This window comes from Scyliorhinus torazame, chromosome 7 (genome assembly GCF_047496885.1).
Source record: "Scyliorhinus torazame isolate Kashiwa2021f chromosome 7, sScyTor2.1, whole genome shotgun sequence".
Classification (NCBI taxonomy): Eukaryota; Metazoa; Chordata; class Chondrichthyes; order Carcharhiniformes; family Scyliorhinidae; genus Scyliorhinus; species Scyliorhinus torazame.
Genome location: NC_092713.1, coordinates 197,342,893 through 197,359,133, shown reverse-complemented (window position 1 = coordinate 197,359,133; position 16,241 = coordinate 197,342,893). Strand labels below are relative to the sequence as shown.

The 16,241-nt window shown below is 49.0% G+C and overlaps 1 protein-coding gene across 3 annotated transcripts in view; it reads left to right on the top strand.

The window, feature by feature from the left end:
- LOC140426775 (dihydropyrimidinase-related protein 3-like) overlaps window positions 1–16,241 on the top strand; it is a 281,060-nt gene that overhangs the window by 168,412 nt on the left and 96,407 nt on the right. For all 3 annotated transcript variants that reach the window (XM_072511931.1, XM_072511930.1, XM_072511932.1), the window contains exons 4-7: window positions 2,119–2,283; window positions 7,591–7,652; window positions 9,151–9,231; window positions 9,688–9,756. In XM_072511931.1, the coding sequence (XP_072368032.1) occupies window positions 2,119–2,283; window positions 7,591–7,652; window positions 9,151–9,231; window positions 9,688–9,756 (377 nt within the window). The remainder of the gene's footprint in view (window positions 1–2,118; window positions 2,284–7,590; window positions 7,653–9,150; window positions 9,232–9,687; window positions 9,757–16,241) is intronic.

The window sequence follows — 16,241 nt, the reverse complement described above, 5'->3', positions numbered from 1 at the left end:
GCATTGAGGAAGTGGTTTGATCAGTGCAGATGGGAAAGGTTAAACTGGGAGACGGAACAGAATCAAGTCAGAGGCTGCTCAGCATTGAGCAAAAGAGTTAATTGCCCCATGTGGCAAGACTGAGAAACAGTCCATTGCCGAATGTGCAGAACGCCACAACAAATATGCTTAGCTCAATCTAGGTTGAAAATGCTCAAAGACCCAGGAATGCCCCTTGAGGGGTCCTAGTGAATCATTGTGTAAAGCATCTAGCCAGTGTGATACAGAGGTGTATCATGGACAAGGATGGCAGTTGGGTCAGAAGAGGATTGGATATTTACTTGAAAAGGAGTAAAAGCTGTAGGATGATGGGGAACGAGTGGGCGGCAGGAAAAGTGACTCATTTGATGGCATTTTCAAAGAACCAGCACAGGAAGCATGGACCAAGTGACCTCTAGTATGATGCTACTGTGATTCTATTCTGATTAGTCTTGTTGTTAATGTCACCTTGTGGTGTAATAGTCTACCGTAATGATTATACTCTACAACTGGTAGGTTGAAATGTAGCAAGGTCGGAGATAATGTGGGACCGTAACTCAGCAGGCAACTACATCTCCAGAAGAGAGTGCGCCAGGTTTATGATCAGATTATTTAGTGATATGAGCAGCAGTGGTGAGCTGATCATTTGCTACAGTTAGGTGTTCCAGCAGCGATAAGGAAAAGGATGTTAAGATCAACTTTCTTGACCTGCTCTTCACACTGCTACCTCTGTGGGATGGACCAAGACGTGAGTCATTCCTGAATGATTGGGTGGCAAGGTGGCTCAGTGGTAGGGTCCCAGGGTCAATTGAAATGAAATGAAATGAAAATCGCTTATCGTCACGAGTAGGCTTCAATGAAGTTACTGTGAAAAGCCATAGTCGCCACTTTCCGGCGCCTGTTCGGGGAGACTGGTACGGGAATTGAACCGTGCTGCTGGTCTGCCTTGGTCTGCTTTAAAAGCCAGCGATTTAGCCCAGTGAGCTAAACCAGACCCGGGTGCCAACCGGCCTCAGGTGACTGTCTGTGTGGAGTTTGCACTTTCTCCCCTTGTCTGCGTGAGTTACCTCCGGGTGCTCTGGTTTCCTCCCACAGTCCAAAGGTGTACAGGCTAAGTGGATTGACCATGCTAAAGTGTCCAAAAGGTTGGGCGGGGATGGGGTGTAGGTATGGCCTTAAGTGGGGTGCTTTTTCCAAGGGCTGGTGCAGACTTGATGGGCTGAATGACCTCCTGCTGCACTGTAAATTCTATGAAAAAGTCTATGGTTGGCAGCTGGGCAAAGTGAGATAGGGAGGTAATGGAGCAATGATGAAGTGAATGTCTGCAAACTGCTGGCACCACCCATTCACGAACAACAAGCGAATGCTTGTGGCAACCCACAAGCATTCGCCAGTCAATGGTCTCCACACATCTTGCCAGATTGTAGGGGAGGCAAAGTTGTGATTGAGGATTTGGTTAAAAAAACATTGACAGTGTTAAAATAACCTCTTCAAAAGAGGATAAACCAGCTTGGCTGAGTGAGCAATGGTTCCTGCCTGTTGATTATTCTGAAAATCCAAGCGTGTCGTAACCATTTTGTTTATATAGTTCCACAGTTAACTCTCACAAAACAGGCACTACAGAACTGGACACTGAAGGGGCTAGTTCCATGTACACTATAAACACAAAGCATTTTGTCAGGATGGAGGCGTCGACATTATGGAACATACAAGCTACAACGTTTAGATAGTGCCTTTGACATAATGGAACATACCAAGGTGCTTAACAGGAGCATTATAGAATGAAGTATGAAACTGAGCTACTTAAGGAGATGCGGGGTTAGCTGACCAAAAGAGAGAGGTTACAAGGAGTGCCTAAAGGAGGAAAGTGAGTTAGAGGTGTAGAGGGAGGGAATTCTGAGAGATTGGGGCCGAGGCCACCAATGGTAGGGCCATTAAAGATGGAGATGCTCAGGAGGCCAAAATCACAGGAGCGCAGAGGTCACTGAAATGAGGCTCTGAAGCAGCCGAAAGGTGAGAATGTGGACTTCTGCGGCCTTTGGCTGAGGTTATTTGAAGGTTGCGCACGCTGTCACAATGTTTCCTTTCCTCTTTTCACAGTTGACCACGTGGTCCCCGAGCCTGAAAGCAGTGTCATCGGTGCCTATGAGAAATGGCGGGAGTGGGCAGACAGCAAATCATGCTGCGATTACGCGTTGCACGTGGACATCACTGACTGGAATGAGGGTGTGAAAGAAGAAATCCAGACACTTGTCAAAGATAAAGGTCTGTTTAACACCTTATGGAACAGGTCTTTCTACATTAAGTTCACACATAACACTCACTAGGAATAACTTCCATTAAACCTTCAATTTATAGCATCAGTGTAGGAGAATTGTTAGCCGCTCACTCACCACATGTTAGTATAGCCTCTGATTTGACTTCTCTTTTGTTTCTGTTTAACCTTTCCTATCTGCAGCAATCAACTCATTTCCTCAAGGAAACTTTATTTCCTCTTTCCATTATGGCTGTTCCTCATGATCTCCCAAACCTTGTCTATCAGTCTCTATTTTTTAATTGCTCTCTCTTTCTTGTTCTTTAAACTATTGTTTTTCTGTGTACCTGATTTGTTTTTCTGTATTTCCGATTCTATCTATCTATTTTGTTTCACCCGCTCTTTGTCCCTGCCGCCTCTTTTTCTCCCTCTCTTTCTCTCTCTTGCTCTTCTTTTCCAGCGCTCACGCTCTCTATGGTGAAATCTGTCAGCTGTTCACGCTGGCATGATTTTCCAGTCCCACTGACCGCACACCCTCTTTTTAGGTTTCATAAAAACATAAGAATTAGGAGCAGGAGTAGGCCATCTGGACCCTTGAGCCTGCTCCGCCATTCAATAAGATCATGGCTGATCTTTTTGTGGATTCAGCTTCACTCACCAGTTCGCTCACCGTAACCTTTTATTCCTTTACTGTTCAAAAATCTATCTACCTTTCCCTTAAAAACATTTAATGAGGTAACATCAACTGCTTCACTCAGAATGGAATTCCACAGATTCAGCTTTGGGTGAAGAAGTTCCTCCTCAACTCAGTCCTAAATCTGCTCCCCTTTTATTTGAGGCTATGCCTCCTAGTTCTAGTTTTACCCACCAGTGGTAACAACCACCCTGCTTCTATCTTATTTATTCCCTTCATAATTTTATATGTTTCTATAAGAATCCCCTTCATTCTTCTAAATTCCAATGAGTATAGGCCCAGTCTACTTAGTCTCTTCTCATAAACTAATCCTCTGAACTCCGGAATCAATCTAGTGAATCTCCTCTGCACCCTCTCCAGTGCCAGTACATCCTTTCTCAAGTAAGGAGACATAAACTATACAGTACTCCATGTGTGGCCTCACCAGCACCCTATAAGCTGCACTATGACCTCCCTACTTTTAAACTCCATCCCTCTAGCAATGAAGGACAAAATTCCATTTGCCTTCTTAATTACTTGTTGCACCTGCGAACCAACGTTTTGCGACTCATGCACAAGGACACCCAGGTCTCTCTGCACAGCGGCATTCTGCAATTTTTTACCTTTTAAATAATGGATGATCTCACATTTATCAACATTGAACTCCATCTGCCAGACCCTTGCCCACTCACTTTCTTTATCCCTCTGCAGACTTTCAGTGCCGTCGGCACAGTCTGCTCTACCACTCATCTTAGTGTCATCTACGAACTTTGACACATTACACTTGGTCCCCAATTCCAGATCATCTATGTAAATTAGAAATAATTGCAGACCCAACACTGATCCCTGAGGCACACCACTAGCCACTGATCACCAACCAGAAAAACACCCATTTATCCCCACTCTTTGCTTTCTGACGGTTAACCAATCCCCTATCCATGCTCCTACATTACCTGTAATGCCATGCACCTTTATCTTATGCAGCAGCCTTTCATGCGGCACCTTGTCAAATGACTTCTGGAAATCCAGATACACCACGTCCATCGGTCCACCGTGCTGGTAATGTCCTCAATGAATTCCACTAAATTAATCAAACATGACCTGCCTTTCATGAACCCATGCTGCATCTGCCCAATGGGACAATTTCTATCTAGATGTTTCTCAGTGGCGTGGTGTGGGGTGGATTCAATGGGGAAACCCCATTGACAGTGGCAGGGTCAGAAGATCCTGCCGTTGACCATGGCGGGCTGCCGCCCGCCTCCGAGAAACAATCTGCGGGGACGTGAGAGAATCTCTCTCACTATCTTTTAAGGAAAGTCACTGAACAGCAAGTTAAGTGATTAATCCTGATCCCACTGTGGAGTAGGCCAAGGATGGTGCAGCATCCTGAATAAGCTCAGCAAACACCAAGCATTGAACCCTAGACAGACCTTTAATACATTGTGTAATACACCAGTGCTTTTAGTAGCTGATTGACCATATGGGAGTTTTTTCTTCTGGCTGAACTATACAGTGTTCCTATGGCGAGTGATGCTGGACTTGCCAGTTTCAGGCTTGTGTTTAAATCAGCTCCATTTGGTGACCTGACTATACCTTCAACATATTTTTGCTGTAGGGAGCTTAGTGCCAATCTGGCACACCCTTCTTTTCCCTATTTTCCCCTCCTAAAATTTCCTAAGAACGTTTCTACGTATGAGCTCTGACGTAGCTCAATACCATTGGCTGACGGATCGGCACCTAGCGGACACAAATTTAAGATGATTGGCAAAAAAAACCAGACGAAAGACGAGGAAAATTTATTAACGGGGGAGTTGTTATGATTTGGGATGTACTACTTGAAAGGGTGCTGGAACCAGACTCGGCAAGAACTTTCAAACAGGAATTGGATATTTTGCAAGGCTGTGGGGGGAGAGTGGGGTGAGAACGGGGGTATAGAACTAATTAGATAGTTCTTTCAGAGAGCAAGCATTGAAATGATGGGCTGAATGGCCTCCAATGCTGTATAACACTGATGCTACAGGCCCTGAAACGGTGGATTAGTATTACATATATTGCATATGCCCTAGAGGCTCACTGACAGTAGATTGAATCGACGATCTGCTCTTTCCTGTTTCACATAAGGAGTCATTGTTCTACAGGCCCCAGCGGGAGAACATACACAGCAATGAGCTTGCGGTTAAAATGGAGGTCTTGGCATCCTTACAAAGTTGACATATGTACTCTAGGATATCTCAAATTGGAGTGCATGAGAAACAAGGAAGGGATTTTAGCCTAAAATAACAGGTGGCTTAAATCACAAAAAAGTTAGCATGCAGGTACAGCAAATAATCAGGAAAGCATGGGGAATATTGGCCTTCCTTGCAAGGGGGATGGAAAATAAAAATAGTCTACTCTTGCTACAACAGTATAGGCATTGGTGAGACCACAGGTAGAGTACTGCGCACAATTTTGGTCTCCTCATTTGAGGAGGACTTGCTTTGGAAACAGTTCAGAGAAGGTTCACTAGGCTGATTCCTGGGATGAAAGGTTGAGCAGGTTGGGCTGGCACTTATTGGAGTTTAGAAGAATGAGGGTGATCTTATTTAAACATTTATGATTTTGAGCGGGCTTGATGGTAGATGCTGAGAGGATGTTCCCCCTTGTGGACGAAACTAGAGCTAGAGGATATGGCTTTAAAAACAACGGGTCTCCCATTTATGACCGAGATGAGGAAACATTTCCGCACTGAGGGTCGTTATCCTTTGGAATTCTCTTCCCAAGAGAACAGTAAAAGTTGGGTCATTAACAATATCCAAGGTTGAGTTCGATTTTTGATCCACAGGGATTCAAGGAATATGGGAGGCAGACATAAAGTGGAGTTATGGCCCTATGCCTATCAGTCGTGATCTTATTAAATGGTGGAGCAGGCTTGAGGGGCCTGCTCCTATTTCTTATGATGCGATGATCTTACTGGTTTGGTTTGGGTGGCAAGTTAAAGAGTGAAAAACCAATCCTGAACCAAAGTCTCTAACCCATCCACCTCAGCATTTAGTGCAGGACAAGGGCAATTTACATTTTTGAAATTTAACTGTGGAGGACCAGGTTTTCCGAGTCTCTGGGAACCTGGCAGCTAAAGTGAGATAAGGACGATTAAAAATAAGAATAAAAGCAAAATTCTGCTACTGGATTCAGGAGATGAATCTCCTTTCATTTACCTGTTGGATCCAGCATGCCTGCTTGGGCTCCCCCACCTCCTAACCTTTCCAATCTCCCCCACGAGGCATCAGTCCCCTCATCTCGGCCTCCCTGTTTCTGCCACCTTTCCCATCACCTGGTCTCACGTTTGCCTCCTTGCTTATGTTTTCTCTCGCCTTCCCAAGGCCCCCCTCCCCTCTCCAATTTTCCCCCCAACTCCATTCAGGCCTCCGAACTCCGCTTGAGGCCTCCGGCCAGCAGCTCCTCTACCCCCCTCTCCCTCCCCTTCCCCACCCCATCACCCACCAGGTGAACGATCCTACCCCCAGGAATGGCCCATCCTCCACATACCCACCCATAGATTGCCAAGTACCTAACCCCAAAGGGGTGCCTTATACATTTACATTCCTAGTTGCCTCTCCTTTTGATGAACGTGCTATGAATTATGTGATAAGGTTTTTGGATGCTGATTATTCTAAAAGCTGACCACAGATGGTAACATTTAAAGCCTAATAAGCCCACCATGAATTATTCATTCAAAAGAGATTTATAAGTAATGCTGAGCATGTTGTGTGTAAATGGAAATAGGAAATATTACTCATTTATGTAATGGGTTTGAAAAGAAAACCTCCAGCATATGGCTCCATTGTACCTCAGTAAAATGGGAGCTTGAAGTCACCTAACAAGTTATTCTTTCATTTGTTGCATGAAAATTAGATACATTTTTAAGGCAATTAAAAAAAATGGCTTTGATAAAATATCGTAGATGTTGGCGTAGAAGTGGATGATTGAAGCCTTCACAAATTCCCTCCAAAAATGACTGCCAAATTATATGCTTCGTGTAAAAGTGAGTTGCCAGCATGGGTGCGGGTGGTCGCCATTTTAAAATGTCATCGGCACCCGAAAAAAAGTGTGGGGGTGTCTTAAACTCTCCCACACCTTGGTAACACCAGCCCATATCGCCTGCTTGTTCCCTTACACTCAGTTACAAGACACCAGTGAGTAAAACATGCATTTGTGGGATGAATAATTGTGGCTGACTATATTTGATTATAACATGTCTTAGCTGAAAAGGGTGGCGGAGTTGGTGGTGGTGGGGGGCGGGTGGAACTGGCTCAAGTTGTACACCATGATTTACTGCATTCCTTGATTATATTTAAGACTAGTCTGTTGGTTACATTTAATTAAAATAAACACTTTTACTCATTAATCTCAGTGTCAATTCACCACTTGTGAGTAAAACAGTTTTAATTGATTTTTAAACAATATACAGAACTATTTTTTGGTAAAATAGTAAAGTAAGTAAGTTCTGGTAGCCAGTTTCTTAGTTCTCAGCGCGTTTTATTTTTGGTGTTGTGGAGTCCAGTTTAATTCAAAAATAATTTGTTCTCCCTTTCTCAATCTAAGTAACGTACTTCTAATTTTATTTTACTATATATTTTGAGTTGTATCTGTGTTTTATCACTGACAGGTGTGAACTCCTTCCTTGTCTACATGGCTTATAAAGATTTATATCAGATGTCGAATGCGGAGGTAAAAGTTTAAAAAAATGAAAGCTGTATTCTTCTCCTTTGGCTTCAGTGTGTGCACATCTGCCACAGTAGCACAATATACACATGGTAACTTTTAAGAATGTGTTTGGTGCTAACCTGCGATTCTAGAATGTTCCAATTCTTCATATCTGTGATTATCCTGAGGGGAAAGGGTTTTGGAAGCTATTGAGAGATATGCATGTGGGATTTTGAAAGCTTCAGCAAGGATGGATGCTGTAACCCATCTGGGCTAGCTATTACGAAAATGCATGGGTGCCAAGTTAATTCTGAACTGCTGACTAAAAACGACTTCAACTTTTCTTTAAATCCTTCCATCCCTGGTAAGATGCTGCCAATTCTTTTACCAATGTTGTTCTGTAACTAGCCAGCAGGCTCCAGAACTACCAGGCTTATTTTCCATTCAATCCTCATTCTGAGGGCTTAATTCCACAAACTCCCATTCGAAACCCTGCAGCTTTGCAGACATGAAGATGTGACCAATGATGGCTTGGGCACAGCTTCATCAGGCCAGCTATGTACTGCTACAAAGCTACGCATGCCCATTGGCAGATTATAATACTGTGCACAAAATGGAGAACTTGACAAAGCATCAGGAGTGCTGGCATTTCATTTGATTGTGGTGATTTGTTGAATGCAATGGTTTGATTTCGAACAGCATTTTAAAATTGCTGAACTGTTAACCCAGCACCTGGTTTTAACTCCGTAATTATTTTACTGGAGCAGATGAGAGCTAGTCCAGGGTGGTAACTGCACACAGGAACATCAAACATTTCTCACAAATTTGGAACTTTTGTTCAGAATTTGAGGTATTTTGGCAAAAAACAATAGCCAGCATATTTCTGTTACCAGCCTCCCCATGTTGTCATGGAAATTGGATGACAGATACAAGGAAAATTGAGAGCAAGGCCTGACAGGGTGCCACCTATTTTTCAAAGTGCTGCGTTTTCCAGTGAGTGAGAACAACTGTGTTGGGGGTGTCTGACCCAGACAAGGCCCAATGACAGGCTTCCTGGAGCCACTGCGCATTGTGGCAGATACCTCTTGGCATTTATTTAGTCATCGTTACCCATTAAACCATAGGTATGGCACGAGGAGCATCGACATGTACAGGACAGGCAAAAGACCGAGTGACCAGTCCTGGAGGATGAAACAATTGTATTATTAAACAAGGTCAGAAAATTACAGAGGAATAGTTGACCCAAGACCAAAGGGATTGTTTTTCACTTGGGTTTAATTAATGTTGTGCCCACACCCTGACATATACTGCTTAACATTGAGGAAGGAAAGACCATGGAGTAGAGATGCGAGGATAATATGAAATCTGTTTGATTCCCCCATTGGTTCCCAGAATGTCGTGAGCTGCTCATGTGGGCAGTAGCTGGCGTTTCCAAATGGGGAGGTGTTTATCTAAAGAAACATCAAATCAATTGCTAAACCTGACATAAACCCTTCATTGTGTTTTTCTACTTGCTCTGCAGCTTTATGACATTTGCAAGTACGTAGGAGACCTTGGAGGAATAATGCAAGTCCACGCAGAAAATGGAGACATCATTGCCCAGGTCAGAGCCTTGAGATTTTGGGCTGAAATTCCAGTGAAAGTATCATTGATCATTGCAGCCCTGTAGCCGTTTGCTGCGCTGGGGACTGTTAATTGGCAGGAGGTAGATTAACACACTCCATGCAGGCGGAATTCCCGCCTCCGAGAAGAGTCAGCCAATCTGATGCAGTTTATTTTGGGTGGTATAAGCGTGGTACGCTTTGCTTAGCCATCTACCTTTCATTTGTTTTTTTCACTTCATGACTAGCTCTGGTATAGACTACTCGGTAGAGATTGATTGCTATAATTAGTCAAATACTTTATTAAATACTTGGGAGATGGTAGAAGCTGAAGTGTGGATGGAGCTTGTTCTTTTATTATTGTCCAGATTTCAGGTTTTAATTAAATCCTTGTCAGTGAAATTCATTCAACAGTATTATTGTGTCTACAGCTTTAAGATGTTTCTTATCTTTTACAGGAACAAAGACGTTTGCTGGAGATGGGGATCAGTGGTCCAGAGGGACACGTGCTCAGTCGGCCAGAGGAGGTAACGAGATGAGCATTGTTTGACTCGTCGAACATGAACTGCTTTTGCAGTGTTGGCCCTGCTGCAATGTCGGGAAATGCAGCAGCCAGTTTGCACACAGTAACACTGGGGGAAGGGTGACTGCTCATGGTTGGGGGTGATAAAGATGCTGGGAAGCTGAGCTGAGATGCAGTTTTCAACCGTCTCTTATAATGAGCTGACAGAACTCTAAACAGCAGTTCACAAAGAAACATGGGGAGGGAATCCATGGGAAATTAGGTCTTTCCTTTGTTAATGTTGCTTCATTAGAATTGACCTTTGACCCCGCATGTAGCTCCGGTGAAAGGTCTGGGTATTCCACAATCTGTTTGTTCCTCACTAAACGTCAATGCCATTAACCTGTCCACTTCAGGCTTGTATTACATTGTCACCTACCACTAATGATAGGTTTAACTGTTTATAGAGGGGTCATTTAGTTGCTGAGTTTTTGAAGACCATCGGGATTTTTATTTTGCTGTGGTTGGGGTGAGGCAGGTGTCACAATATTTTTTCATGACGTCACAGTGTGTTATTTTCTCATTGATGGGTGGTAGGCCATTGCCAATGCCATTCTTAAACCAGGAAATCAAAGTTTCAACTTACCTTTTAATGCTGGTTTATTACAGCCTATGAAAGCACCTCCAACTTTAAAAAAAAGAAATCATGTTTCCACCTACAATATGAGCATCAGCAATCAAGGAAAATAAACCAAATGTCTGGAGAGTTTTTATGGAAAGGAGAATAGGGTAAATTATATGGAGAAAATTAGTTGAATTTAAGAATAAAACGAATGAGGGGTGAGAGAAAATGGAGGCAATCTAGGATGTGTTTAGGAGAGACAGAATTGTAATTTCAGCTAAAGTTAATTTAGTTACGGTATTAACTTTGTCCCTTAGTTTATTCTGGTTCTACCATTGAGCAATAGGTATTTATTTTAGCTTCACAATGACCTGAAAAGAGGCAGGTTGATGGAAGTCCCTTTAGATCTACAGCAGTCTGAACTGTTAATCTTCCCAACTCCACAAAGAATCTACTGGTCCATAGTTAACCAGCCCCCTCCGCAATGCCAGAAAGATTAGAATGGATCCTGCAGGGCATCATGGATAATAATGCTTCATTTGCAATTTATTTTCTCTGTCTGGAGAACTTTAATGCACAAAAACATTCCAGTGCAACACTGAGGGAATGCTGCATTGTTGGTAATGCCATCTTTCGAATTAGACTTTAAATTGAGACCTCGCCTGTCTGTTTGTGTGGATGCAAAAGATTCCAGGACGCTATTTCGAAGAGGAACAGGTGAGTTATTCCTCGTGTCCTAGCCAATGTTTATCCCTCAGTCAACATCACACAAAACAGATTGTTTGGTCACTTTTACATTATTGTTGATGGGAGCTTGCTGTGTGCAAATTGGCTGCTGTGTGTCCTACATTGCAACATTGACCGCACTTCAAAAGTACCTAATTGGCTGAAAAGTATTTTGAGACATCCGGGATTTAGGAAAAGTTTAATATAAATGCAAGTCTTTTTTCTTTATAATGGTTTACATGGGTTTCTATGTCTACGTGGGTTTCCTCTGGATGCACCGGTTTCCTCCCACAGTCCAGAGATGTGCAGGTTAGATGGGTTGGCCATGCTAAATTGTCCCTTCGTGTTCAAAGATATGCCGGTTAGGTGGGTTGGCTGTGATCAATGCACTGGGTTATGGGCAAAAGGCGGGGGAGTGGGCCGAGGTAGAGTGTGTCTTTCGGAGGGGTTGGTGCTGACTCGATGGGTGGAATGCCCTCCTCCTGCACTGTAGCATCTCTATGGATTTGATTAAATTCCCAGGTTTAAATATAGTCTGTGCTAAGTTAATTGGCGCTAGGGATTCTACCGGTGTTAGAGAAGAAAAAATCTTCAAGGACAGAGGATTGGAAATTGGGTGGTGATGGGATAATGCCAGATGAAACTATACAATTTCACAGTTGAAAGTCCTCTTCCCACAGTGGGTTTTCCCGCTACAGAGGTGGCTCGCTATTGACCGCCGATTGGATCTTCTGGTCCCATTGAAGTTGATGATGATTTTAGTTTCTCCCTTGTCCTGCTTGCTGTGAACCAGTGGCGGGTTGAAGTTTGGCAGGACCTGAAGATCCTGCTGGTGGAAAGGGCTGAGAATTCTGCCCAAGGATGTTTTTTTTAAGTTACTCAAAACCCATTCAATTACAGTGCATTAAAATTGGACCCTTTGTGCCTGGACTCTCACATTGATAATGTCAGTTGGGCCTGGTGCCAAGGGCTGCTAACCAAATGCACCTAGTACTGGCTCAACAGCATAAGGAAGGCCTCAGAAGGACGTGATGGTAAAAGGAGGGGAGAAAAAAAAAAAGGCTGAATGCTTTGGGAACTGCAGTAGCGTCAGAAGCAAAAGAATTAGCTTTGCGTTATTGGATACAGCGGTCAAGATGTGAACAGCCTCACGTTGAAAATCAGGGGGCGGGATTCTCCGAAAACTGGCGCGATGTCCGGGACCCGCACCAAAAACGGCGCGGATCACCTCCGGCGCCGGGCCCCCCCAAACAACGCAAATTCTCCAGCCCCGAATGGGCTAGCAGCGGCGTGACGGCTCAAAAGACGCGCCGCACCCCGGAAGACCCAACAAGATGGCCGCCCGCCGCGCAGCCCCGAGGTTCCAGGACCGCGACATCGAGGCGATCCTGGACACAGTGGAGGAGAGGAGGGAGTCCCTGTACCCTGGACACGGCCGCAGGGTCACCCCACGCCTCAGCCGGCGTCTGTGGAGGGAGGTGGCAGAGGCCGTCAGCGCTGTGGCTCTGACACCACGGACAGGCACCTAGTGCCACAAGAAGGTGAACGACGTCGTCAGGGCAGCCAGGGTGAGACCCCCCCTCCCCTCCCTGCCCGCTGTGCGGCACACCCCCAGGTGAAACCAACCCTAACCTCTGCACTATACGCACAACCGATGGCGTGCATTCATATACCTGTCTAACACTGTTGCCCTTTACCCCTGCCACCACCCGCCCCCCACAGGAGAAGCGCGCACACAACAATAGGGAGCATGAGAGGACTGAAGGGGGCCCAGCTGATGAGAGGGCCACTCACCGTACATGAGGAAAGGGCCCTGGAACTGGCTGGCGGACCTGAGGACCGGGAGGTTGCCGATGCAGAAGTCGGGGGACCCAACCAGCAAGTGAGCCACCGACATATTTCCACCCCTCCCCCATATCCCCCCTCCCCATATCCCCCCCTCCCCCATATCCCCCCTCCCCCATATCCCCCCTCCCCATATCCCCCCTCCCCCATATCCCCCCTCCCCCATATCCCCCCTCCCCCATATCCCCCCTCCCCCATATCCCCCTCCCCCATATCCCCCCTCCCCCATATCCCCCCTCCCCCATATCCCCCCTCCCCCATATCCCCCCTCCCCCATATCTCCCCTCCCCCATGTCCCCCTCCCCCATGTCCCCCTCCCCCATGTCCCCCCTCCCCCATGTCCCCCCTCCCCCATGTCCCCCCTCCCCCATGTCCCCCCTCCCCCATGTCCCCCCTCCCCCATATCCCCCCTCCCCCATATCCCCCCTCCCCCATATCCCCCCTCCCCCATATCCCCCCTCCCCCATATCCCCCCTCCCCCATATCCCCCCTCCCCCATATCCCCCCTCCCCCATATCCCCCCTCCCCATATCCCCCCTCCCCCATATCCCCCCTCCCCCATATCCCCCCTCCCCCATATCCCCCCTCCCCCATATCCCCCCTCCCCCATATCCCCCCTCCCCCATATCCCCCCTCCCCCATATCCCCCCTCCCCCATATCCCCCCTCCCCCATATCCCCCCTCCCCCATATCCCCCCTCCCCCATATCCCCCCTCCCCCATATCCCCCCTCCCCCATATCCCCCCTCCCCCATATCCCCCCTCCCCCATATCCCCCCTCCCCCATATCCCCCCTCCCCCATATCCCCCCTCCCCCATATCACCTGATCACCGCCTGCGTGTCTAACCATGCATGCTTCATTGTGTATTGCAGGAGCAAACGTCCAGGCACCCATCCCCGCAGATGCCGACCGCCCACAGGATGCTCTAGGGCGACCACGGGATACGGAGATACCCGGGCCCTCTGGCACGCGACGCCCGCAGGATGCCCCAGGGCGACCATGGGATATGGAGAGACCCGGACCCTCTGGCACGCGACGCCCGCAGGATGCCACACGTCGACCACGGGAGACGGAGAGGCCTGGAGCAATAGGGAGATGACGCCCCCGTCTCGTGAGGGTGTGGCGACGCAGGAGTGTGCCACCCAGCGACGAGGGGGGCAGCCACAGGCCCCCGCCGCAGCTGAGCCACAAAACCACTACCCAGGGCAGCCCCAGCCAGGGCAGCCCCAGCCAGGGCAGCCCCAGCCAGGACAGCCCCAGCCAGGGCAGCCCCAGCCAGGGCAGCCCCAGCCAGGGCAGCCCCAGCCAGGGCAGCCCCAGCCAGGGCAGCCCCAGCCAGGGCAGCCCCAGCCAGGGCAGCCCCAGCCAGGGCAGCCCCAGCCAGGACAGCCCCAGCCAGGACAGCCCCAGCCAGGACAGCCCCAGCCAGGACAGCCCCAGCCAGGACAGCCCCAGCCAGGACAGCCCCAGCCAGGACAGCCCCAGCCAGGACAGCCCCAGCCAGGACAGCCCCAGCCAGGACAGCCCCAGCCAGGACAGCCCCAGCCAGGACACCGAAATACAGGACAGTGACACAAGAGTGGATGGGTGGAGACACACCGCCACCCCAAAGTACCATGGACTCTGAGTCGGTCGATGCGCACGACACAACGCCACTGCTGTCTCCAACAGCCTCCACCATCGCAGAGACACACACCTCGGTTGGGCACTTTAGTGATGAGGCATCTGGTACACTCACTGGTGCACACAACACAGCCGTACAGACACAGCAGGTGGAGGTAGGAGCATCAGAGGGCCCGGGAGGTCAGAGGGCATCCTGGCGCAAGCGAACATCTGCCGCCCAGATGGATCCCGGGTTCCTGGAGTTACCACACCCACCCATAGCCCCGATGCAACCACCGAACCTGGGAAGAGCGAAGAGGGTGACGGTTGGCTTGCAGCGGCTGCAGTCGCAGGTGGAGGAGTACACCGGCGTCCAGGAGTTGGGAGTGGTGCCGGTCATGCGTGCCACCCAGGCCGACACCGCACGGGTGGCGTCCGCGGTGGAGGCAATGGGTGCGACGGTGTCAGACATGGGGAACGGTTTGCGAGGCCTGGGGGTTTCCGTGCAGGCGGCGTCTGTGGCCCAGGACATGGCTGCCCTCTCACAGGAGGCCATGAGCCAGCGGCAGATGGCAGAGGCGCTCAACACCGTGGCCCTGTCTCGGCAGGCAATGGCCCAATCCCTGCAGGCCATGGCCCAGTCTCAGCAGGCAATCGCTGGGGGCATCGGCGCTATTGCCCATGTGCTAGCCGGTGTCGCACAGTCACAGACAGGGATGGCCAACTCCCTAAGCTCCATGGCTGCAAACCTGCAGACCCTTGTCGATACCAGCACGGGCCTCCAGGACTGGCAGCGCCAGGTGTCGGAGGGGCGTTGGATGGCCGGTCCATTCGCACCCCCGACCCATGTAGAGGCCTGGGGGCCATTGGGCACCCCGAGGGAGGAGGAGTTGCTGGCGCCCGTCCCTGGTCCCCCTGTAGGGGAGGTCCAGGAACACTGTAGCACCTCGGACTCCTCCCCGCCCCCCAACCACACCCACCCCACGTGGGGGGGTGGGGGGGGGGGTGAGGGTGTTTGGGTGTTGTCATGGTGTGCGGTATGTGGCCATACTCGCCGATTCCCACGCCCCCTAATCAGTGAAGCGGGCGGCTATCAGCCTGTCGCGTGCCCGCTGGCCTAGCCGGTAACGGTGGACAGCCACCCTCGCATGTCTAGCCCGTCTGCCCTGACCATTGCTCCCATCCTCCTCATCTGGGGAGGACTGCGCCTTTCCTGCTGCTCCTCCACTCCGCCCTCCTCTGCCTGCGGCACATCGCCCCTCTGCTGTGCTATGTTGTGCAGGACGCAGCACACCACAATGATGCGGCTGACCCTATCTGACCGATACTGGAGGGCGCCCCCAGAGAGGTCCAGGCACCTGAAACGCATTTTGAGCACGCCAAAGCACCTCTCTATCACTCCCCTTGTCGCTGCATGGGCATCATTGTAGACGTTCTCCGCGTCATTCTATGGCCTCCGTATAGGCGTCATCAGCCACGACCGCAACGGGTAACCCCTGTCGCCCAGCAACCAGCCCCTCAGCCGGGGGTGACGTCCCTCGTACATGCCGGGGATGTAAGACACGTATGAGTCATGTACACTTCCCGGGTACCGGGCGCAGACGTGCAGGATAATCATGCGGTGATCGCAGACCAGCTGGATGTTGATGGAATAGGTCCCCTTCCTAATGGTGAAAACGGCCCTGTTATCTGCAGGTGGCCGGCCGCACGGCGA